We start from the raw sequence: 24,811 nt of genomic DNA on the forward strand, positions 1-24,811 counted from the left end.
TTGAAGAAGCTAAAGCAAAGTTGGACCTGATTAATATTTGCATAGGAGACCAAGAGGAGAAGGCAAACTACTTCTGTACTGTTGCCAAGGAAACTATATGGACATTTTTATGTAGTTACCAGGAAAATGGCTTGACCAGACGAAGACTTTGTCTTACTGAACTGGAAAACCAAATAGTAAAAGATGAAGCAAAGAAAATAATGGATTTAAGTTACAGGAACAGTTTGGCAGTAGAACCAATTATCCAGAGAAGGGGTAGGCTACCCTTCACTGGATATGTTCAAGTGAAAGCTACACAGTCATTTTTTGAAGAAGTTTTAATTTTGATTTCTGTGTTAAGTAGAGAGCTGACCTTGGCCTCAGTCACCTCTTCCAATTCTATTATCTTATGAAGAGAAAACCAGATTGTCATGGTATGCCCTATGAAGAAGGCAATTTTGCATGTTATCTACCAAAGATGTTGAGCTTTAATCCAGGGGCAGTCAACTTGGTATTCTCTAGATGTTTCAAACTTTGTGCTTAATGGCAAAAAGCTGTAACAGCCATAGATCAGAATAACAACAAAAACAAGCTGCCAAACATGATCTAAAAAGACACTCTAAATGTGTACAGTTTTGCATTTGAAACTCAGTTAAAACCTAGCACAATCATAACTACAGAAATAAAATTCATTGCTCTGATATTTCCTTGGGAATGAGCTCCATCCTGTTGCAGGACAAGATAATATATTTATATTTTAAAAAGCAGAACTAATATAATGAGTCTATGCAGCCAGATGCATATCCAGTCATATTTACCTGTGGATGGAATAAAGAAATACTTTCTTGCTGTTTTGTTCTTACTTCAAACATACAAAGAAAGTATTGTCTAACTTCCTGGCAGGGACTGTCCTCAAAGCCTTGTATGAGACTACCCCAACAAGGTCGTAAAACTCTGGACTATTCAACGTAATTAACCATTTAAATGCAGTCCACTTTTCACCAAAAGCTGATGTACACAATGCACATTGAAAAAAATAATTATATAAATGAAAGCCCTTTTTCCTGGATCAATTACAGATAAGACTGCCGATCTTTAAAAATAACATTTCCATACAAACTACAGTATATGTATATACTAAATCATTGCAAGCCTAAGAAGAAAAATCTAAAAATGAAATGTCCATTAAAACCATGTATCTGGAACTGAATTTTATGTCAAGTAGATCAATCAGTCAAAAATCAATCTGTAGATATGAAGTGGTAGCTGGCTAGTCCCATTTCTGCTTGTTCAAGAAATAAAATATTTAAGATACAATGTTAATTCTCGGCCTAGATTTGTAGTGAAGAAAACTAAAACAATTGGATGGAAGAGCGAGATCAAGTGTGACAAAAGATATCCAGAGGGGGGAAAAAAACTGTAGTGAACGTACTAAATCATTGTCCACGATTAAAGTTGTACTGGCATAAGGATTAAAAAATTATATTTAATTAGCACTAAAAAAAATGAAAAGGCTCCCTGGTGCTCCCTGGCACAGCTTGGATCAGGCAGAGAATGGTCCAATAGCCCACATCCTTAAAATAGAGACTAGGATGCTGAACTAAACCACACTTTTCTTCTGAAACCTCTTTCCAGTCACTATCACATTCACATTCACAGACCCACAATTTTTAAGTAATCTTCAAGGTAACAAGAACAGCGACACCAGATAAAAAATTAAATTGCGATTTGACTCATTCTTCAGCAAAAAGACAGAGGCACCTTTCCCAGACATGAGCGAGTGTTTAAAGATGAGAACCCTGTTTTGATGTGCTACAGGAAACTTGTATATACAAACAAATGTATCCTGGGCTGCCCCAATCCCTTTTAGAAAAAGGAGGGCACACAAAAAGGGGGGGGGGGAGAAAGTGTCTCAAGTGTCAGCAAGAAATAACTTATAATGTGGCCTTGGCACTGGAGATGCCCCTTCCCCTTCCCTGATTATTTTTGGCCTTTAGTATAGGTAATACTAAATCTAGCTTTTTATTATTTTTCTTTGGTTGTTCTAATGTCGTTAGCTGTCCAGAGTCACTTGGTGAGTGGGCAGCCATATAAAATAAGGAAAGGAAGAAAGAAAATAACAAAATGCCATTTCAGGGAGAGAAGACAAGCGAGCTTGTTCTCTGCGCCACCAAGCTGTGCAATAAGAAACCCCAAGGGCATCCACCTTCAGCTCTGTGGTGTTGGCAAGATGAGTTTTTGTTTTGCTCTTGCTGGTTTGTATGTGGAGCCCTGTTTGGGCAGGGATGTGTCTAAACCTGTTGGGAGTTTTCTCACTTTTGTTTTTTAATTGAGATGCACACACATTACCCGGCACCTCCATCACTCTTGTGCAACAGAGAAGAGAATCAAAGAAACTTGCATCTAGTAATTGGTCTTTTCTTCCTAATGACTCAAACCCTTTTATGGCTTCCTTTTGGGAGTCACTGTTTTGACAGTATGGCCCAACAGCAAAATGAAGATAATTTTGCTTCTGCTCCCCACCTAACACAACCCAGTGGAATAATTGGCATGGCGGCTTCTGTAATTAATAGGAGGGAAGAGAACCTCAAGAAAGGTTGGGACAGGTTCTCATGCTTAAATTTTAAGGTGCCTTTAGGAAAAAGCTGGGAGGATGATTATTTAATCTTTCTGGAAATGGCAAGTTTATTCCCAAAAGCATAATTTACTGCCAGGATTATTTGGTGGAGGAGAGGAGAGGAGAGGAGAGGAGAGGAGAGGAGAGGAGAGGAGAGGAGAAGGTTGGAAAAGAGGAGCTGAAGGCAGACCAGGAGTTCTGCTCTCAATGCTACATATGAGGACTTCTGCAGAATAGAAAAATGGACTCTGCGTATGGAAATTCCTGACTGCATCAATGTAAGATGAAATACAGGCTCAAAACCAGTACAAGATTAATATGATTTAATCCTTCTGGAAAAATAATGGGGTACATTGGCTGCCACAGAAGTCAAATATTGAATAACCTTCTCTGTTTTATGACACAACACATCTACATGCAGCCATGTATCGTGCTCCAGGAGTAGGTTTTTATTTTTATTGTACAGAAACAGAGAGAGGCCAGTTCTGCTACTTTTACAATATTTTTATCACACTTTTCCACCAAGGTGCTCCAAGGACAGAAGCGGTCCAAGTTCCACGGCTGGAGCAGAGAAAGAAGCAAGGGCGATAAAAGATGGCTGCATGTGGCGAAAAAAAGCTAGAGAAACAAGGAATACAAGAAATATGGTTAAGCTGAAGACTACACGGAAAAACAATTTTAAGGAAGGGTTTGACAGAAGAAAGGCGGAAACAACCATGTTCATGCAGGGAATTCCATACTTGGCAGTGGGGGGACAGTACAACTGGCTAGGAATTGTGGGAGCTGACGTTTAACACAACTAGGAAGCATTAGGTTGGGAAAGAGGCTGGTGCTATTGTGCCTTTAAATCTCAGCACCCAATGCCTTCCTATTTTTCCTTCCACAACTCTGAAAAGTTGTGCTTTCTACAACTTTTAGGCAATTCATGCCTCCTGCCTCCTTTCCTTCCAGCTCACCCTTTCAGATGCATGTTTTCCCAAAGCACCCAAAACAAAACAAAACAAAACAAAGCAAAACAAAACGAACACCAGGTACCCTAAAGACAAGCTATGTATATATATATTTTTTTAAAATCATGCTTGCCCTCCAGATATATATGCATATCATGGAAACACCTGATATTTCTATCTTGGGGGGGATTGATAATGAAGGAAAACCACAAAAACCATGTGCCTCTCTACTCTTCCAGTTTTCAGTACACCCTCAAGAAGACGACTTTGATTCAGTGAACAACTTCTATTGAGAAAAGATATTTAGCGTAGGGACGAGCATGGGAATTGGAAGTTCAGCTTCTGAATGGATGCTGTTTACTGGTTTTTGAGGAACTTACTGGAGGTTTTACATGGCTTCTGAAGATACTTAAGTCCCCCCTTCTCTTAAGGTCTTTTCAGTCAGCTATACTTTTAGCGGGTGGGGGGGAGACAGGATCAGAGGCTAGTCCCAGTTTTGAGAAATGACGATCTCTCAAGGAAAACCACGTGCTTTGCTCTGGGACTGATCTAAATACGCCTCACAGATCCCTGTGTTTGAAAAACAAGGGTGGAAAAGCATGCAGAGCAGGGCTTCTGGAATCCTTCCTGACCCTTTAATAAGAGCGATGATGCTCTGAATCACAGCAGCCAGGAGGGAGAATGGAGCCGTCAGCAGCATCCAGAGCCTCGGCCCTCCCGCTTCTTCCGTGGGAGGAATTTTGTCACTGGGGCCCTTTGCCAGTAAAGCCTGCTTCGCCCTGATTTTATGGCGTTTCTCTGTGCCAGTGAAGGCAGTTTCATTTTCTCAGGTTTTTTTTTTAATATATTCATCTGTTAATTAAAAATGTATATGCTGCACAGAACCTTAGCACAGACTATTGCTTTTCTCGTGCAGGCGTGCGTGCGTGCATGTGTGTGTGTGCGTGTGTGTGTGTGTATACATGCACATATTCTTGTAATCTGCCTTGGGAATGCTCCAGTGTAGAAGGGCAGAATGTGTTTTTTTAACTCCAATCAATCAGTAACATCTCATCCCCCCCGCCAAGATGGCAGCCTGAAAGGAAAACATCTATCAATAGCTGCTCTATTCTCTTTCCTGGATTCAGGGAAATGATCAAAAAAGGACCCATTAAAGTTTCAGTTCTGTGATCCTGACCTTAACCAGTGACCGTTCGCTGCTAAGTGCTCCTTTGTGCAATACCGGGACCCACCCTTTGGTTCCTGGCAAAGAGAAGGTGGCCGTGGGGAGCTTGGCCTCGCCTCTCTCTCGCCCATGGCTGCACCTGAAGCTGCTTCCTTTGATTCCCCTAAAGACCACTTGTTCCCCATCTTCTGATTTCACTCCACAGTCAAGTTCTCCTCCAGAGCTTTCTGCTGAATAGATGGAGTCTTGCAAGGTAACTAACACTGCCCACAGCTGCACCCACAATGGCTGTCTCCCGCTTGCATTACAACCTGGAGAAGATTTGGTCACGGTGCCCTACCTGCCCAAACACTGGTCCAATTCATCAAGGCATGAGGGAGGACGAGGGTCTCCAGCAGGATCCCTTTACCTGTTTCCCCACCACAAACAGGGCCCTAAATGGAACGGGTGGTGAGCGGCTCGTCCTGTAATGCAATCCCACTGCCTGACAAGTCAATAAAGAGCCAATCCATCCTCTCCAGCCACACAGAGAGTGCCAAGGTTAGGAGCAAACACAATTTGGATAGGCCCTTACAGGGAACTTAATGAGCCCCATTATTTGGCTATTGTGGGCAAACACTATGAAACCAGTAATCTAAATTACCAAAGTCTGAATAACTGGTCGCTAAATGGCGCACAGAGTTCAAAAGAACCTGCACAATGGCTGCCTTATTTACCCTTTCAGAAGAGGACTATTGTCCCGCCAAAAGCCTAGAGGTAAGGTGAGCTCGTAAGTGATTCTGAGGATTTTAAACCCAAGAGCAGCAGCGAAATAGTACAGCGTCTGAACTCTGCCTTCTTTCTCCCTCCATAAACTGGCCACCAAGGTAACGAAGTGGAAATGCACAGGGAAATTCTGGATCAGCGTGAGAAGTCATTCCCCTCGTGGTTCTCTAGTGCTGGATAAATTCCTGCTTTTTATATTGCACAGCCTCCAAGATTCCGGGTAGGACTCAAAGCTTCCACAGCAGATGTGAGTAGTGCTTTCGAAGCCTATCCAGATCGGTGGCAGCCACCCAGACAACCCTCGCTGTTGCTGTTGGACCTGGTTAATATCTGGATCAGAGACCATCAGGAAATTCCAGGTCTCTAGGTTGGACTGGATGATGATAATAATGATGATGATGATGATAATGTCATCTTCATCGTCCTGAAAGAAGGCAATGGCAACCACTTCTGCACTGCTACCAAGAAGACTACAATACACGCACATGTCCATGAAATCACCATGAAGCTTGACTTGAAGAAGGCCTTACTTATTTTGAAGTCTATTACTTCAGACTATAAAGTGGGAGACACAGAACACTCGACTTCCTGAGCAACTACACGGAGGAGTTGAAAACGGCCACAGTTCCCTGGTGCATACCCAGACTGTTTCACGTGCATCTATCTTTGGAAATGTTGTTAACCACAGCACTGCAGCCATGGCAAAGACTACTGTTAAACAAAGGATAAAACAGCTTCTGGCCTTGGGTTGTGATACGTTCCAGGTACCCTGCAGAACAGAAACGCCAAGCTGCCTGAACAATAACCGTCACAAAGACTAAACACAAAGGGTCAATTTAAAATGCATTTTAAATGTAACAGAATACAATTCTACAGAGCTGCAGCTTTCACAGAGCTTCATCTTATGTTCACATATATCAAACCACATTCTATTTTTTCTGAATGCCAACCCTGTGTGGGAATCAATGGCTACTTTAGGATGTCACAGCAGCCGGAGCACACGCATCAATAGCCTTAGCCAAGCCACCCTATTTCTCAGCTACAGTTCTCCTGTCCGCAATATGGGGGGAAATTATTCGGACTTTCTCCATTCACAGAAATCAGGATTGGGGGTAGGGGAAGGAGGTGAAGATGAAGGATAAACGGCAGACCATGGCTTTGTTCTGGAGTGGCCAGATGACTAGAGACAAGGTCTCTGGGGAGCAGGGAGTTCTCAGGAAATACTCTGAGACTTTAGAATATGATTTCCCTTGTGTTATGTGCAAACTCTGGTGTAATGCGTGTTCGTGTGTGTGTTTTCCCTGATATTTTGCTGTGTGTGTATCTGAGTACCACCAATATTGCTTTCCCTGAAATGGATACATCACTGTATGTTATGTTTTGGATTTGGGGGCACAAGCAACAGCTGTGTCTTGTCCTCCACTCCTTGTTCAAGTTACCAGTTTCTAAACATTATCAACTTAACTTCTGTGAACTTAACTTCTGTGCACACCCAACCGTATCAGTTAAAAATCTAGGGGCCATATTTTTTTCCACATGCAAAGCTTGGCTACTCTCTTGAGGCTTAGCATTTTGGCTAGTTTATGATTCAAAGAATGGGGCAAATGCCAAAATTGGGTTGATTTGGTTAACCATGTTGTACGAATTGAAGGAGTGGGCAGATCCTACTTCTTTTTCCCCTTTAATCAAATTTACTGTTTGAAAAATGGGTGTTATCATTTGATTAAACAAACAAGACATCAAGACAAAAATTAGAGAACGTACAAAATTAAAAATAAAAAATAAACCAGGAACAAAAGGAAGCAAAAAATTAAGGAAAACTTGGGAGCAGGCGCACACACACACACACACACACACACACACACACAGGGTGTTTTGTTACTATAAGCTACCTTGTGACTGGGTGAATCCAAGCTCCCTTCACAGCCATTTTGTGATCAAAAAGTTTAGGAACCTTTTTTTAAGAGCATCGTATAACAACCAAATATAAATGTGACTGGTCTCAGTTTGTGTATATGCTACTGTGGGCTTTCTTCACACTTGTACAAGATAAACTACAATCTCTAAAATCCAATCAATCAGTTAAAAGATCAGGCCTGATTCATTAAGGCATAATTAATTTATTTTGAATATGGAGTCCTGTGAAGGATTGCTCTGCTTGAATTGTTCAAAATCCTTTGCATGAATCCAATAACCTGTGATAGCCCACCAAAACTGTTTTACTACAGGTCCATGAATGGGCATTTTATACAATCTCATCATGCAAAGGACATTTATCAGTCAATAAATGCAATAAGCCATTTTTAAAAAATAGTGCAGATTAGGTGCTTAAACCCTATTGGCAACTGAAGCTTGATAACCCCGCATACACCATTTTTTTCTAGATAATTAATCATAAATGTTTCCCTTTAGACACTAAATTACAGTAGTAATCTTGTGACTTAATACCATAACAGCACACATAGGACCAGCAGATCATTCAAAACGTATGCAAGTAGCTACACATTCCTTAAAAACTTGGTAGACCAAAGTCCTGGATCCATTACGGATAAGATCTTTCACAACAAATTAAATAAAGCAATTTATTGAGGCTTGAATTTGAGATAAAATAGATTTATTGTTGACCTTTTTTCATTTAAAGAACACATTTAGCTCTAATTACATTAGAATGGAATCCAATAAATTTCTTTTAATGTGGCATTTATGCAAGTATTGCTGTATTTGTTTACTACAATGACAGAACTTCTCTGATTATAATCTATTTGCCACTTAGTTTTATTGTGAAGTCAAAGCACTTGCAAGAAACTAGTGTTTGAAAATTAAGACTTCTCCTAGATCTTCTTACACTTATTTTAGATATAGAAGAACCAGACTTGACAATCCAGTCCATCTGACTGGAATATACATATAAATTAGTTGAAAAGTTTCTTTTAAAATGTGAAGATATACTTATATGTGGAAGACCTATCCAAGGGGGAAGATAGCAGGATTCTTAGGTAGTTACAGAGACAAGAATCAATTATTTACATGGATCTGCTTGTGAATAAAACAAGACATCTCCAAAAAAACCATATTTATTTTTACTGAATTGTACACATGGATCAATCTAAGGATATTTTGGCAGAGTCACTGAAAAGGAGGAACAGTGTGCTTCCCAAACAGTACACGCAAAATGTATTTTATACAAATTTATACAAATATATTAAAAATAATTAGCAAACAGCTTTACTGTTCGAATGTCAATTCATATTAACCAAACAAATAAACAGATATTTATTGCCCTAGGGGCTATGTTGCCCCAAGCAACACAGGATCAAAAATATCTGCTATTCGGCTAAAATATTCGGATTTAATAAAATTTGAAGGGACTAAATTTACAATGAAAACAAGAGAAGAATTGGAAAATGAAGGATATTTATGTCATTGGTTTACATATATTCAATTAAAAGAACAATTCAAAATAGATGCTAAAAGTTACAAATTTACAAAAAAACTATCTTGGTGGGATGAACAAATCTATGCTAATAATGACCACATGATCTCTAAAATATATAAAATATTATTACAAATGAGAATACTAAATGTACAAATTAAGCAATGTATGAATAAATGGGAGAAAAATTTTGGATATAATATTGAATATGATGTTTGGGAAAGAATGTGGACTAAGGGATTAAAATTTACATCAAATTATAATTTAAAAGAAAAATTTTATAAAATGATGTACATGTGGTATACCACCCCTGAAAAATTATCGAAAATGTTTCGAAATATGTCAAATGTCTGTTGGAAATGTAAAAAAGAAATTGGAACTTTATACCATATGTGGTGGACCTGTAAAAAAGCAAAAAAAATTTGGTCATCTATACATAAGATAATTTGTAAAATGCTGGCAGTTAATATTGATAAATTACTGGAACTCTATTTATTGGGCTTTATGAACAAAGATTTGGAAAAAAACTATGGAAAACTTCTACTGTATTTGATTACTTCGGCCCGAATTCTCTACGCTGCAAAGTGGAAAGAAGAATTAATCCCATCTGTGGAGGAATGGATACTTAAATCCCTAAATTTGGCGCAAATGGCAAAACTGACAGACCAACTAAACGATAAAAATATGGAAGATTTTCAAAAGGACTGGACACCTTTTTTCAAATATGTGGAATGGACTCAAAAAGTTAATATGAATATATAGTATATAAATAGCAAATTACCTAATTGTTTAATCTCTTATTAGAATTAATGAAGGCAATTTAGAGAATTAAAGAAAAAATAATAACAACACACTAGGATACTAAGCTGTACCTTCTAGAAAGTTGGAAACCCTAATCTTTCTATTTATTTATTTATTTTTCATCTTATCCCCTCCCCCCCTTTTATTTTTATTTATTTATATACATATATATATATATATTCCTTTTCTTTTTTTCCCCTCTCTCTTCTCTTTTTTTTCTTTTTCTTTTTCTTTTTCTTCTCTCTTCTTTTCTTTTTTATATTGTAAGATATTATTGTTTGTATGTAATTCTATGTTTATTAAATAAATTAATAAAGATTTCATGAAAAAAAAATTCTGGTATTCAATAAGGGTTTTTCCTTTAAAAAAAAAATGATGAAGGGGAAGCTTTTTGGAAACACAGGCACATGCTCACTTTTGAACGTATATTGAACAGTCTACATACTGGACAATATGCAAAGTCAAAGGATTTTGATACGTTTCAAGTGTCAATGGGGGTAAAGAAACCTCAGAAAAATTGAGAGAAAAGGAATCCATAGACTTGATCTTTGACAAGTTCAGAGTTAAATTGCTAAGCAGACCTTTAAGTTTAAATCATCTGCTGCCTCACTCTCAGTCCGAAGATTTTCAGAATGCCTACAAGAAAACTCCCAAACCACAAGGCTCCATAAACATGTCACCCTGGGTGGCTGCCAAAGCAGAAAGACAGAGTATAAATCAAATCAAACAACAACAACAATAAACAATAAAGCAATAATCCCACAATTCAGTTCCACAGCAGACAACAGAACAGCATGCACACTAGTGCCCAAAATGCCTTGGGTATACCATCTAATGCCCCTTCCAAGGAAAAGGGTTCAAGAGCCAGGACACCAACACATTTTCACCCAATTCAGCTTACGACATGACATGATTGTTTGGGGTGGGAGCTAGCCAGCCCAGAACTGCGTAGAGACATTTCTTACTATTATTTCTATATACTTTAACCAAAATATTCTGTTCTTTTGCAGTAGGAAATACGTGGTAGATTTGTAGGAAAATGGAGTGCGGAAATCTACAAATACCTAGTGATAGCAGCAAGCTCTAGGAGAAGTCTTACTTTTCAAACACTAGTTTCTTGCAAGTGCTTCGACTTCCCAATAAAACTAACCTCAGTCTCCCACACAGAATGAAGGCAGGCAGCTTGCATATTTGGGGATAAGTGGTGGAGGACAGAAATGGATGCAATTGTAGGTTTGTGCCCTGGCTACCAGAATACGCAGAGACACCTCTTCGTTCACATGGAGCAAAGACAGGAATTTAGATGAGCATTTAAATAAAAGTAAAGGATTAGAAGGAGAGAGCCATTTTGGTAGAGTGGTTAAGGCACCAGGCTAGAGACCGTAAGACTGTGAGTTCTAGTCCCATCTTGGGCAGGAAGCCAGCTGCATGACACTGGGCCAGTCGCTCTCTCTCAGCCCTAGGAAGGAGGCAATGGCAAACCACTTCTGAAATCTTGTCAAGAAAACTACCTGGATTTGTTCAGTCACCAAGAGTCAAAAAAATGACCTGAAGGCATGCGTGCGCACACAGATACAGAGGATTAAAAATCTTCATCTACTACTCTTAGTCCAAACAGAAAAGACCAAATACTGAGGAAAAAACCCCACCTTTTTATCCATACTGAAAGGCTCTGCAAGGCAGGATTGATGGACCTAAATAGAGGCTGTCTACTGGAGGTACAAAAACATTCATCTTGTTCTACTTATTTGATGCAAACAATTTCAATTCCCATCCTTCTGGTGGCACGCATAAACCCCTCAAATCAACCTGTTTCTCTTCAGTATTATTTAGAGGGAAAAAGAATACAGTTTTGTATTTTTTCCTCTTTTCTCCTTCTCAAACAATGTTTACTTCTCTTTCCTTCTTCCCAAGCAGCAAAAGATTAGGATGCTGTGTATATGCTTTCAATACAGCACATAAAACAGTCACAAACATCATTAGAGTCCCTCTTTCGGGGCTGGGGGGGAGACGGGCGGTGATAAAAATCTTATAAAATAAAATAAAATAAAACAAATAAATAAGGTGAATCTTCTGCCAGGTACTAAACTTTAGCCTCAAACTCTGATCTGGTAGCACATTCTTCTATTCTGCAATTGCTTCTTCTGACTTGGCGGCCTCCATGAGCTTCCAGAATTTCCAGCCAACTTGTTCTGAGGGGCTCCTGTAGTAGCTGCTTCACTGGGGAACTTCCCCTCCTTCCCCATCCCTCATGCCCAGTTAGACAACTTTTCACTTTGAAAGCTTTTTTTTTTACTGAAACACTGGAATTGTCTCCAGACTGTTTCTCCATCTTACTGTCTGGACACACTCAGTATGGAATAAAAGGGTTGCAAGACTGCTAAACAGCAAAGATAGTTTTCAGACAATCCATACCTTAACAATGTTCTCATCAAGTCTCCCAAAACAATTTCCTACTCAACTGTCTGATGATCTCATGTTGGCATGCAATACTTATCCAGCAGGCTTAACAATTTGACAGATTTAAAATCAGGGCTGAGTTGCAGATGCCCTGAAAGGCTATTGGGTCACTGTACAGGGGACCCCCAAGAATGTACTCGTTTATTTATTTCCCCAAATTTTATATCACTTCAACCTGACTGACTCAAAGCAGCTTAAAGAAATCTCTTTCCTTGTAAGAACAGGAAGGTAGTCCACAATTCCACTCATTGTGGCAAGGGTGCCACAGATTTCTGTCAACAAGGGGACATTCCTCCTGAACTTGGGAACTGTGAAGGGGCACATGCATACCAGCTATGGACACTGTTTTCTGAAGTTGCAAAATGTAAAAATAATGTTTCACCTGTCCATCCCAACCCAGATTTCTAATGTTGTATCACTATTACAAATCTGACTTATCTTTTTCAGAAGCCAATATTGACTAAAAAAGGGGGTTATACATGTCGGAGCTAAATATAATATTAACATGTACATGAATGCCTACATACATACACAATTCAATCCAGGTCCTTTTATCAAATAATACTATTAAACAATCTCATTTTTTGAAATCAAGTCTGATGAAATAATAGCTAATATTTTGTTAAATATTATTATAAGCTGTCAACCAAACGGTCTAGTCAAGCTTAGGTTCCATTTTGTGACAAAATGCTGTTAGCAGCCTCGATTCCGAAACGTTATTACTTAAGCCTTTCACGTTTTGTTTAGTGTCCTTGAACATGAACACAGGAAGGCAAACAAAAACTCTTAATCTGCCTGCACAATCATAAATCAGGGATTATGCCTTTGGGTCGTAGAAAGGCTCTATTTAATTGCAAAATAAAAATGACTAAATATTATGGCAACCAAGGTTCGTGTACATTTGTTCGGGAAATATATTAATTAGGAAAGGGGATAGTATATTAAATGGATTTTGCCAGAAGCAGGAGACATCTGATGAAACCATCCCCACCAAGAGTTCATGAAATGGGTTATTTCATACTCACATCTTGTCCTGACCGCCCACTCTGAGCGTCAGCCTGGGAATCACAGGAGATGGTGCTGGGATAACAGGTTCAACTTTGATCTGCTAAAGGTAACATATTCAAATATTAAATGGGGTGTCTCCTATAGAGAAAAGTTTTAACACCGTGTTGAATTATGTAGAGGATCTTCCTATAAGAAATCCTTCTTGTAACTTAACCTACAACAGAAGGCAACTGAATGGAAAGAAAAAATAATGAAAAAGTGTTTAGGATATTACTCCATTTTATTTACTATGATGGGGCTGACAGGGAGAAATTCACAAAGAGTTTACGATGCCTATGAAAGCTGGTACCAAAGATACAATGTTTTTCCTACCAGTATTTATCCAAACTTTCTTTTTCTTTTTACTTATTTACGTGAAAAAGACCATCGTCCACCTTCCGTTACTCAAGTCAACATTTTTACAATGGCTCACAGTGAAGTATTCACAATACGCAGCCCTCATAATTTTTTTAAAAGGCTCAGCGAAATTAAAAATTGACCAGAGCAAAGGGACAACCCCCCCCCCCCACACACAATAATATCAGCATTTTAGCAAACTAAAAGTCCTGAAAGGTTTCGGGAAAGAAAAAAGTCTCTGTGTTGTACAGGGCAAATCTTCACGAGGAGGGTTTTCTGCAGAAAGGGCACCACAGCTGAAAAGACCTCAAAGAGATCTTGGAAGACCTCTGAAGAATTTTAAGCAGCACCTAAACACATTAGAACCTTTATAATCTAGTGCTGATATTGGTAGCAAACATGTTGGGCGTCAAGCTGACACTAATATGTTACACGACACAGAAATATTCTTTACTCAATGTTTATTCACTGGAGGCGGGGAGAGGGGATGCACACTAAAGATGGGCTTCCTTTTGCAGTCCTACATGGTAATTTTTGCTTCTTTCTTTTTAATGGTCCAAGATTTAGAACCACTCTCTTCTCTTAAGAATCCTCAGAAGACATCTTTGCTAACATTTCGCAATACATATTCCAAGTTAATTGGCTGAAGGCCTGCTAATAAATCAGTAGAGAGCCCTAATAAACATAATTAATCACCTTGTTTTCTGTCTTTCGTTTTATGATTAAATGTGCCCATTCACAAAGGATGCCGAATTGCACACCGTGGTTTGTCGCTATATATTCTTTGCAGTTGGCAAAGGAGAACGCATGTTGTCGGATCAGAACAAATTAACATAATCCGGTCCTGGGCAAAGCAGGACCATTAGCCTATCTTCAGCAGCTGGCACTCAAAGGGGTGGTGCTTCCACATCTGGAAGTTCTATTTAACGATAACGGATAAAAGTTACCAATCAATCTTCCTTATACGAATTTATCAACCTTATTAAAAACAATTTCTCCCTTTTGTACTAATTGTAATGGTATGTGGGAACTACCTTGGGGGACAGGTGGAAGAGGCACAGCCAGAGGAACGGTCGGACAAGCGGCAGCTGAGTCCGCAGAAGGAAAGGGGGCATGACAAACGTCTCAGAAGGGACCCTCCCTAGTTACTTGGGCTGTAACGGCGGCAGGGGAGAGATGAACTTTCAGACTTGCAAGGTTCTGTTAATGTAACTTACAATAAAGACAGAGCTAGTGCTCCTGGGTGTGTTTCTTGTCTGGACGACCTCGCAAAGCTGACATCAATCTTGCAAGTCTGAAAATACATGATTTCCCCAAGCTGGCACTTTCCACATTCGGTGGCACTGCAACAGTAAAAATTCCTTTCATCATAATGGCTGGGAATTCTGGCAGGTCCTGTTCCAACAGATCTGCAGGGTGCCAAATTGCAGAAAGCTGTATTAGTGCAATGGTATGTGGGAATGACTTTGGGAGACAGGTAGAAAACCTGCAGACTAGTCAACCGTCACTGTTCTTGTAAGTTTCTTTTCTTGTAAGTTTTGGGAGAGATGGGCGGTGATAGAAATTTGAAAAACAAACGAACAAACAATCAAATGAATCTGCAATCCACAATTTAACGTGCCTGTGCAAAAAGTGGCAGCAAAATGAGATATGGAGAAAAACTGTGCGAAAGCATGCTTATATCTGTCCAACAACGTTCTTGAGGTAATTTTATCAAATAATACTACCAAAAAACCCCAGATCAAAACCAGAAACCTTAATTCAGTTGTTGGTTTTTAAAGAGCATTTTTCAAGAACCAAGACTTACGGAAAGATGCTTTGTTTGGGGAGCTTTGCGTTGATTTTTGCAAATTAAATTAATACAACCATCACAGTCTAGAATACTAAGAATCTAAATGATGTTGGTGCATTTTATTCACAGAACTGGGAGCCAAGAAAAACTGCATGCATGCGTGTGGTTATGTTCACGCATCTACACTGGAGAAGACATGGGTGTGTGAATGTGTGTTAAAGAAAATATGAATGTGAGTATGCATGAGGAAGGCCGAAAGTGAGTTAAATGGACAGCCTGAATATTTGTTGTTGTTTTTTAAATGTGAAGGGAACATAAACTCTCCGTGATTAAAATTTAAAGAGCTGCAATTCTGAAATAACGCTGGGTATTTGGACTGGCAGAAGAATATTTACAGTGAATTACTAAGCTTCCCAAATCACCAAAGTGGTAACGTCCAGCGATGTAAGACTCCTTTGTAACTAACTAAAAATACATTGTCACTGGATTTGTCCAGTTTTATGTATAAGCAATACTTCTTTTACCTGAACTAATACTAGTAGTCATATAAGCCCCTTATTGCGGTGTGCAGCAATTTTTTTTTTGCACTAATCTTCAAGGATTTAGCTTCTTTGCCACATACCTCAGGGCACCAACTGATAAAGCCCTAACTCTCCGTTTTTCCAGGACGCCAGCAGAGCGGCCTTGCAAAAAATGAAAATCACTCAAGAGATTTAAAAGGGGGGAAATTTATTTTCAAAATCCTTACTTCCAGCAAAGAGATGGACTTTTTCCATGTTAAAAGAAGAAGAAGAAGAAAAGGGGGGGGGGGGGAGGCTTATCTCTTGAGATCAGTTTAAATTTTAATTTTGTTGAGGAACTCTTTAATGAAGTCTAGCTTTAAAGTTTATCTTTTGACAGGGACTTTTCACCAAGGTAACAGGAAGCTTTGTCAATGTAATCTGCCCAAGCTTATATTGCTTTCCTACAATACAGTATATTTTAGGAGTATAAAGGATAGATTTTTAATCACTTGTAATGTTGCATTATAGTCCCAATAGTGTACTGAGTTGTAACAGGAGGAGAGAAGAACTAGTTACAAAATGGGGGGAAGAGCTATTTTATTTTTTCTAAGTTCATTTTAATCGTTTAGCATTTTATTCGTAAGTTGCAATTTGGAACAGAATCATGACCTTGGGCCAGTCACCCTCTCTCAGCCCAGCTCACCTCACAGGGTTGTTGTTGTGGGGAAAATAGGAGGAGGAAGGAGTACTAGGTATGTTCCCCACCTTGAGTTATTTGTAAAAATAATAAAGGCGGGATAGAAAACAAACAAACAAACAGGGATAGAAAACAAACAAACAAACAAATAAATATTTTCTCCCGTAATCTGTTAATATATGAATGCCGCAATTAGGAGAACTTATGACTCCCCTCGGCAGATACTACAGTAATTGAGAGATATTTATTTATATGTGATTTCCACTTGGGAGACAGAATTCTCTACCAAATGTGATTATTATAGGGACTGATAGAGTGGTTTCCTATGCCAAAGTATCCAACCTAAAAAAAAAATAGACGGAGCAGTGAGAAGGAAATACCGGGGCAGATAAAGGGGGAGGTAGGCAGATTTGAGCCCAGATACTCAAATTCCTTCTGTCTCCTTCCGTGAACCTGCTTTTCTCACTTCACCTCTATCAAATAGCCCGATAATCTGATAGTTGGAGCTAAATTCTCTTCCTTTCCCCAGAGTCTCCTTTTTCAGATTCCCTTGGTCTTGGTATGGTTTACTCCCATTGAGAAAGAGCAAATGCTGCATTTCAGCAATGCATCTCTCCTTCGGACTCTAATATAAATGGTATTTTCTATGGGAGATTTCACAACAACCCCATGTAAGCTGTTAACAGTTGGTTAAGGTGCTGGAATGGAGGAAGCAAACCTGAGTTCCAAGTTTGCTCTATGTACAAAAGTCAGCTTGGGCCAGTCATTCCTTCTCAGTCCTAGAAAGAAGGCAACAGCAAGCCACTTCTGAAAATCTTGCCTAGCACTTGTCTTGGTAGAGACTTGTGTAGAGCCAGGAGTCAAGTCTTATCTGAAGGCCAAAAAAAAAAAAAAAGACCCTGGCAGTTTAATTTGACAAATCACAGCTAGTAAAAAAATGTCTGTAGATAAAGACATAGCCTATCAGCTTATATAATGGGGAACACTGAGGATTCAAAAATTCCCAGAGGAGAACAAATCACTGTTCTGTGCTAAAAAAGTTTCTCTGGTTTCATTGGAGAGAAAAAAATGTACCAACATTTCCACCTCTGATAGTCCTCTTGGGGCTTGAAAATAATTTCACATTTGTATGCTTATGACGCCACTGTTACACTCATCCCACTCTAAAGCTGGCTTGGTGCAGCAATACTCTGACGAACCATTAGGCCAAGGGTCAATATCCTGTGGCCCCCTTCCATGACCCCTCTCATCTAACCTGACTGCAGATCATATGCAATTCCCTCTGAAGAGTCACAAGTTTCTCACTCCAGCGTCCTCTGCCTACGACTGCACCACTTTACTTTTTGCCCAGTATTATGACCATATGACTACTTAATATCACTGAGGCTACAGGGCCACTAAGTTCAGTATTTTCTATCCTGATTGGCAGAGGCTCTGCAAGGTCTCCAGCAGTAGTTCTTCTACCAGAGAACCTCATAATTGGAAAGTCTTCTCTACTTATGGGCTGAGACCAGCAGCCAAAGTAGTGTCTAGGTCAAGGGACTGGACTTGGACCAAAGAATCTCAACCTAGATTCAAATCCTCACTCAACCACAGAGCTACACTGGATAGCTTTGGACCAACCATTCTCTTTCAACAAAACCTGAAAGGGTTGTTGTGAAAATCCTGAGACCTCAAAAAATGGTGGATATAAACGAAGTTAGTAATGAAGAAAGAACTATGTGCTACCACTAAGCTGAAGTACCCCTAAGACCTTTATATACACAGGAAAAGAAGAATCTAATGCCCATGGAAAGTTGAGATCTGATAACAATGTAAAAATTAAATCTGATTTATTTATGGAATGGAATGTGCAACAGACTTACAGAAGCTAAACAGTAGTACAAAACTTATTCTATATTATCTTTCCTTCCATTCCTTATGTCATATAGCAGTTGATCTCCTGTCCAAATTTAGATTGCAAACTTCTTGGATGGTTGGGAAGAGGATGGTTTTTAATATATATTACTCTGTACATTGTAATTATTGTCATGAACTACCATGTAAACCAGGGTTTCTCAACCAGAGTTCTGTGGAGCCCTTGGATTCCATGAGAAGTCACTAGGGGTTCCCTGAGAGATCACAATTTATTTTTAAAAAAATTATTTCAAATCCGGGCAAATTCACATTAAGGAGGTAAGCTTCATTCTTTGAACACTATTAATGCATAGACACAGGCCTGTACATGAAATGAATATACTAATTTTGTAACTTCTGGCCTATCTTTGAGCCTGAATGTGCAGGAGTTCCCTGAGGCCCGAAAAATATTTCATGGGTTCCTCCAAAAATTGAGAAAGCCTGCTGTAAACTAATGGTCTTAACATCCTCCAGTTTTAAAAGGAGGTCTTGGGATGAAATAAAAGGAACACTAGTGGTTTTGATAAAAGTAAAAGCTGCAAAAATTATAAATGGTCCAAGGTTCTGCAATTCCCCCCCCCCATTTGCATTCCTGTTTTACAATTCAGAATCCTACGAAGGCATTCCATTTTTAGGCTTAATGGATCACTAAACTAAAAATCAGCATGTAATTTTTGGCAATGATGAAGGTGACCCAGATCTGCCTTCCAACATATGAGAGGCTTACTTTTTCATGCTTGTGCTTCTCTTTCTCTTTCTCCTTCTTCTCCCGTTCCTTCTTCTCCTTCTCCTTCTCTTTCTCCTTCTCCCTTTTCTCTTTCTCTTTGTCCTTCTCTCGCTCTTTCTTTTTCTTCTTCTCCTTTTTGTCTTTTTTCTTTTCTTTGGGCTTTTCCTTCTCCTCAAAGAGCTTCTCAGGAAGCACTGCTGAGGGGGGCTGCAGCAGCGAGGGGAGCTTCATGGTGGCTGGGGTGCAGAACAAGGACAAGGGCAGGTCTTTGGGGGGGAGGGCAAGGGGGGCCGATGAAGCTTTCGCCTTGTCCTTAGTTTTATCTTTTATTTTATCTTTGTCTTTCTTCTCTCTGTCCTTTTTGCCTTTCTCTTTCTCCTTCTTCTTATCTTTATGTTTCTCGCGTTCTTTTTTTGCATTGGTGTCTTTTACCTTCACTTTTGGATCGTCATCAAAGTCCTTCATTTTGAACTTGAAAGGATCCAGCTCCTCTTCTCTGACCAGGTCCTTCCATGGAAATTTGGCTTCTTTGCCCCCTTCCTTGTCTTTATCCTTCTCCTTATTTTTCTCCTTGTCTTTGTTCTTGTCTTTGTTCTTCTCCTTATCTTTCTGCTTCTCTTTCTTTTTCATTTTTGTTTTCAGCTCCTTTTTCAGCTTCTTTTTCACTTCCACTGATGAAGCTAACTTAGTTTTCTCCTCATGTATTTTGAGCAAAGGTTCAGGCGTTGGCGGAGAAGCAGATGGAGACGAGAAATATGGAAAGTTTGGAGGTAAATTAGCATGAGCACCCATGTTTGCTTTCCGAATGACCTCATCTATTGAGTCATCCATTGTCCATGAAATGTCTGAACCTGAAGGAACTGGGGTGCCTCCTGCTTTATTTAAGCTGCTATTCGCTGAAATAGAAGCTTTAGGTATGGAAGTCTCAGACACAGAAAGTCTTTTTGGACTGGTAAAAACGTCTCCTTCTGATTCTGACCCTGAGGAAAACTCAAATGGATCAGGATCCCGTTCTGCACATGCACGAGCAATTACGGCATCAATGGAATCATCAATTGTCTTGTCAATCACTGCTAATTTCTTTGCTGGATTCTCACTGTTGGGTTTGGCAGGCTCACCTGGTGTTGGTCCTAGCCTTACCTGGATGTTCTCTTTCCCCATCTTTTCACTTAACACCACTAATGGAGTTCTAACTGGTGTCTCCTGCTTAATTGCTACTTGAGGAACAACATGAACTGGAACTTTTGGACTTTTCGGGCTTCTTGGACTCTTGGCCCGGCCAGGAGACTTTTTCTCTTTGGTTCCAATTTTTGGTGAGCGAATGGGGCTTCCAATAACTGCTGGAGATGGAGAAGCCTTTGGCATTTTAGTTTTCTGCACGGGAGACACTGTTTTCACTTTTGTTTTAGGAACAAGTGCTTTTGATTCTAGCGGTTTGGGGATTGGCACCTGTGATTTTGCAATTGGAGCCAGTATGGGTGGCTCTGGAGAAGGAGGCACCAAATCACCACTGTCTTGAACACAAACTGGGGAAAGCATTGGAGGCACCTTCTGGGTGTTTATTAAACTAAGAGGCTCACGTGGTTCCACTGTTACATCAAGGGCATCTCCTTTTGTGCTTGCTAGCTTGGGCCGCTTAGTTGCAGGTACTTCCTCAGATTCCGGGCTTTCAAGTGGCCTCTTGCTTAAGTAATTTTCATCATTAACAGCCTCATCTTCTTCCATCTCTCCCTCTTCCTCTAAAGGAACTTGCATGGCTTCTGCTGAAGTTCCTCCATCGGTTGGCACCTGCTCCTCTTCTTCCTCTGTGGCAAGAAACAAGAAAACAGAGAAGTTATTTTCAGGCTCTGAACAACAAAATATTTTAGAGTTCATGAGAAATTAATTTGCATAGAAAGAACAATTCATTGTAATGCATGGCCAAAGACTGAGGTGTCATTGCATTAACTGAAGATCAGAAATACATAAATAAAAGAAACTAATATAGTTTGCTTTTATAGTTTATTCATCTGCCATGTCATATGATGTGAAATAGAACTTGGAAGGAGTGTCCCACATCCACCCCTTGTACTACTTGTAGAGCATGATCATACTGGGATTTTAATTATTTTAATTGTGTTTAATGCTACCGTCTTAATTGGTTTGTTAGTCCCCATGATTACTATATAGAAGTGGAAAGGCGTGGTACAAACCGAACAAATAAATGTCAAGAGATGGTTTTGCATTAGAAGGCCAAAAAAATATTTCTATTGATTCCCCCCACCACCACCAAGGACAAGACAGTTAGTTCATCTGGCATTCATCAATCAGCATCTAAAGGAGGACATATACCTGTAAATGGAGGTACATTGCTTTTTTAAAAAAAATCAAGATAGCTACATTATGCAAGCATAATCCTAGTGCTGCTACTGTTACACAACAACTACATTCCTCTGTTCTTTAACTTCTTGACAAACAGCTTTTTCTGGCTTTACTTTGGCAACATGGGAATTGATGCACCACGCGACCCTCTTCCACTGACTTTAATAGTGGCACATAAACGTCCTCCTTCATCAACTGTAAAGTGCTTGAATCAAAGCATGCCACAGATATTATTTGTGAACTGAAGATTTACTTGGTGGGTGCATTTTTGTTATTTTAACAAACTTTGCTCAACTGCAAAGTATTCTCATATTTTGAACCCAACTCAAAAATTTTCATTTGGAAAGGCTTCCTTTCAAACCTTGGGAGGGAACATTTCTTTCCTCTAAAATGTGTCAATGCCCCGATTTAGGAGACTTGAGTCAAGAGCCTTGGGGTGAAACATGAATTTGTGCCAGCAGCACAAATTAAGTAAAAAAACAAACTAACAAGTTAAGCTTTTGCCAAGGCCCAGAGGATTTACAGCAGCCAGTCCAAAGTGGAGACTTTGCCTGGGGATAAAGCCTTCTGCTTTATTTAGACTTCTATAAGAAATAGAAATATGTTAGTTCAGTTTTGCTTGGATGGACATGTACATTTTTGTCCTTAAAAAAAAAAAAAGAGGAAGAGGAGGAGAAGGAGAAGGAGGAAGAAGGAAAAAACCAAATCCGCCTCTCCTGTATTGGCATCTGCTGGAAATAGACTGCACTGCCAGATTTTGTGCAGGTTCCAAAAAGTGGGTTTAATCACTGACTGATCTCTTCTGGGAGTGAAATATGCTCATATTCCCTATAGTGGCATGAATTAAAAGAAAATTGAGCTGAGCTGGAAAAATATTTCAAATTCATAGGTTGGGCCTCAGCGTTATAGACAGCTGCTCAGTGCAGAGGTGAAAACAAAAATTCCCTTAACCCTCCTTGCTGGTGCACATGAAATTCCAGAGGTCCCACACAACCTCAAACAGGTATTCATACTTGATGACCACATATCATGGTTCTGATGAAACTGGCCAAAGTCAGGTACTTCAGGTGAATATAAACACTAAGATCACTTTTTCTACTTCTCTGAAGGACAAGGAGCTTCTTTTTCTGGATTATAATATGCATATACATTTTTAATCTAGGTTGACAGAACTATTAGAAACATTTCCCCAATAAGTAAGGTTTCAGAATGCAAGGATTTGTGGTGGGTGTGTGCTGGAATATCTCTTCGGAAACAGGTTTATTTCCTCATCTGCTCTTTCCAAGCACGAGTCTAATTAATTCATTACCCCTCTTTGATAGCTAAGAGGCCTGAGACTTTCAGTCACATACAATCAATTTGGTACTCCAATGTAATAATGTGAAACTCATTATTAGGAAGTATTTCTAGCTGTGGTACATTACAACATAATACCATAAGCGAAGTTTTACCCTTCTTAGAAAGTACCAGTTCATACAATGGAGTACAGTTTGACCAGCATAGTGGTATTTTAAAGCATTATATTACCCCAGACTAGGACATATTGTAGTGGGATAACAGAAGCAGCACCACTCACACAATTTTGATGAGAATGTCAGCGAAACAAACAGAAAATCTCCAAGAAGAAGCATATAGCCAGAGAAACAAAAACGATTTCTGAATGAAGGTGCGAACCATGAATCTGGTGAATCTACATTGTTACGCTAATCTTGATCCTGGCATTTAGTAACATTTATCAGAGGAACTCAGAGCCAGGAAAGTCCATATAATGAGTGAAGAGTAATAAAGACCCTGATAGGTTCTTAAGTGCTTAAGCAGACTTCCACGAAGTGGCCAAAATGGTAAAGACAACACTGCACAGATATTCCAGATGTATGTTTTTACCTGTGTAAAAATCTCTCAGGAAAACATACTTCAATAAAGATGTTTGAAAATAATAAAAACAGTTCATAGGTTGTGAGGGAAGAGGAAGTTATCTCAGACTGCTTGCTCATAAACATTAGAGCTTAATGATTTAAATCTTAGAATAAGAAGAATATGAAAGGGGAACTCAGGCTGAAGACACTGGAATTATCCAAACGGACAATTCAATCTTTTTTTTTTTTGTACTTGCATATAGCTCAGTTAGATTTCTTAATTTATGTTACATGTCTTGATATAGAATGTGCTAGTCAGGTGACTGTGTAACACATGGCTAAATTAACTTTAATATTTTGATATGTCTGTTACCTGTTTTCACCTGGAATAATGGGATACCCCCCCACCAAAAGCGCCCCTTCCAGGTCCATCTGTGAACTGTCCAGCTAATGGCTGAGACTCGGGAGAAAATTCTGTGAATGAAGAGCAAAGGCTCAAAGAGGCTATTGGCAATTCAAAGTAGATCCTACAAAATGTGAACTTTCAGTCAGAAGATTAAAATACTCTTCTACCAGGCTCGAACCCTCAATACTGAACTTACAAACTGCTGCTCATAGGAATTGGACCAAAGCGGTACACTGAAGTCGCAATATACTGTGGAGGTCCCTCAACGTTTTTTAGGAATTTTCAGTCTGGAGGCATGCAGACTGAACAGTACTTAAATTTATCAGCCCTCAAAAACCACTCGAAACCTTTGAGCATCAAGCTGATGACATCTTACAAGTGTGAAATCTAGAAACTTTAATTACAAGGCTGCAAGCTTCTAATACTTCTATTAGCACATCCAAGATCGCAGTTGGAGCGCACGGCCCCTCCTTCCATGATAATATATGCTGCTGAGAGCTCTCTTCTACCTAGTTTTGTAGTAATTTACTAGCTGCAGCCGGTGAATACCCTGTTTTTTGTTTTGTTTGTAGACCTAATCCTCTGCCTACAGGCAGAAAATGACTTTCTCAAGGAGCGCTTACAATTGCACAAAACATAGAATGGACAATTTTAAAAAAACAAAACACCTCACCATCCCTTTAGAGAACATGACTTTCCAAAAGGAAAAAAGGAATTGTGCAAAAATAAGTCACTTCTGCAATGAGCAGTATCTGCGGCTCAAGCAGTAAATCCTCACTTTTTTCCCAAAGTTCCTCAAACCCAACTGTGGCCACAAACTCAGTAGTGCCTGGGTATGCTTTAGGCCGAAATGATTTAAAGGAGGAACCCGTAAAGCTGGCCCCAGGCACCAAGCTCTCCTGTCAGCACCTGATCATTCGAGCATTCACACATACACAGTCAAGAGGCTGGATCTCTTTGAACTGTTTTAATGAAGCGTAATGAACGGTACAGAAGGCA

The 24,811-nt window shown here is 39.4% G+C and overlaps 1 protein-coding gene across 2 annotated transcripts in view; it reads right to left on the reverse strand.

The window, feature by feature from the left end:
• The window catches only part of TAF3 (TATA-box binding protein associated factor 3), a 136,014-nt gene that overhangs the window by 17,894 nt on the left and 93,309 nt on the right, over positions 1-24,811 (reverse strand). Inside the window, exons 3-4 of one of the 2 annotated variants that reach the window (XM_063308448.1) lie at positions 19,190-20,994; positions 13,196-13,275 (exon numbers count right to left, since the gene is read on the reverse strand). In XM_063308448.1, the coding sequence (XP_063164518.1) occupies positions 13,196-13,275; positions 19,190-20,994 (1,885 nt within the window). Of the gene's footprint in view, positions 1-13,195; positions 13,279-19,189; positions 20,995-24,811 lie in introns of both variants that reach the window. The other variant, XM_063308446.1, reaches the window with a different exon arrangement.

Source organism: Candoia aspera, chromosome 7 (genome assembly GCF_035149785.1).
Source record: "Candoia aspera isolate rCanAsp1 chromosome 7, rCanAsp1.hap2, whole genome shotgun sequence".
Lineage (NCBI taxonomy): Eukaryota > Metazoa > Chordata > Lepidosauria > Squamata > Boidae > Candoia > Candoia aspera.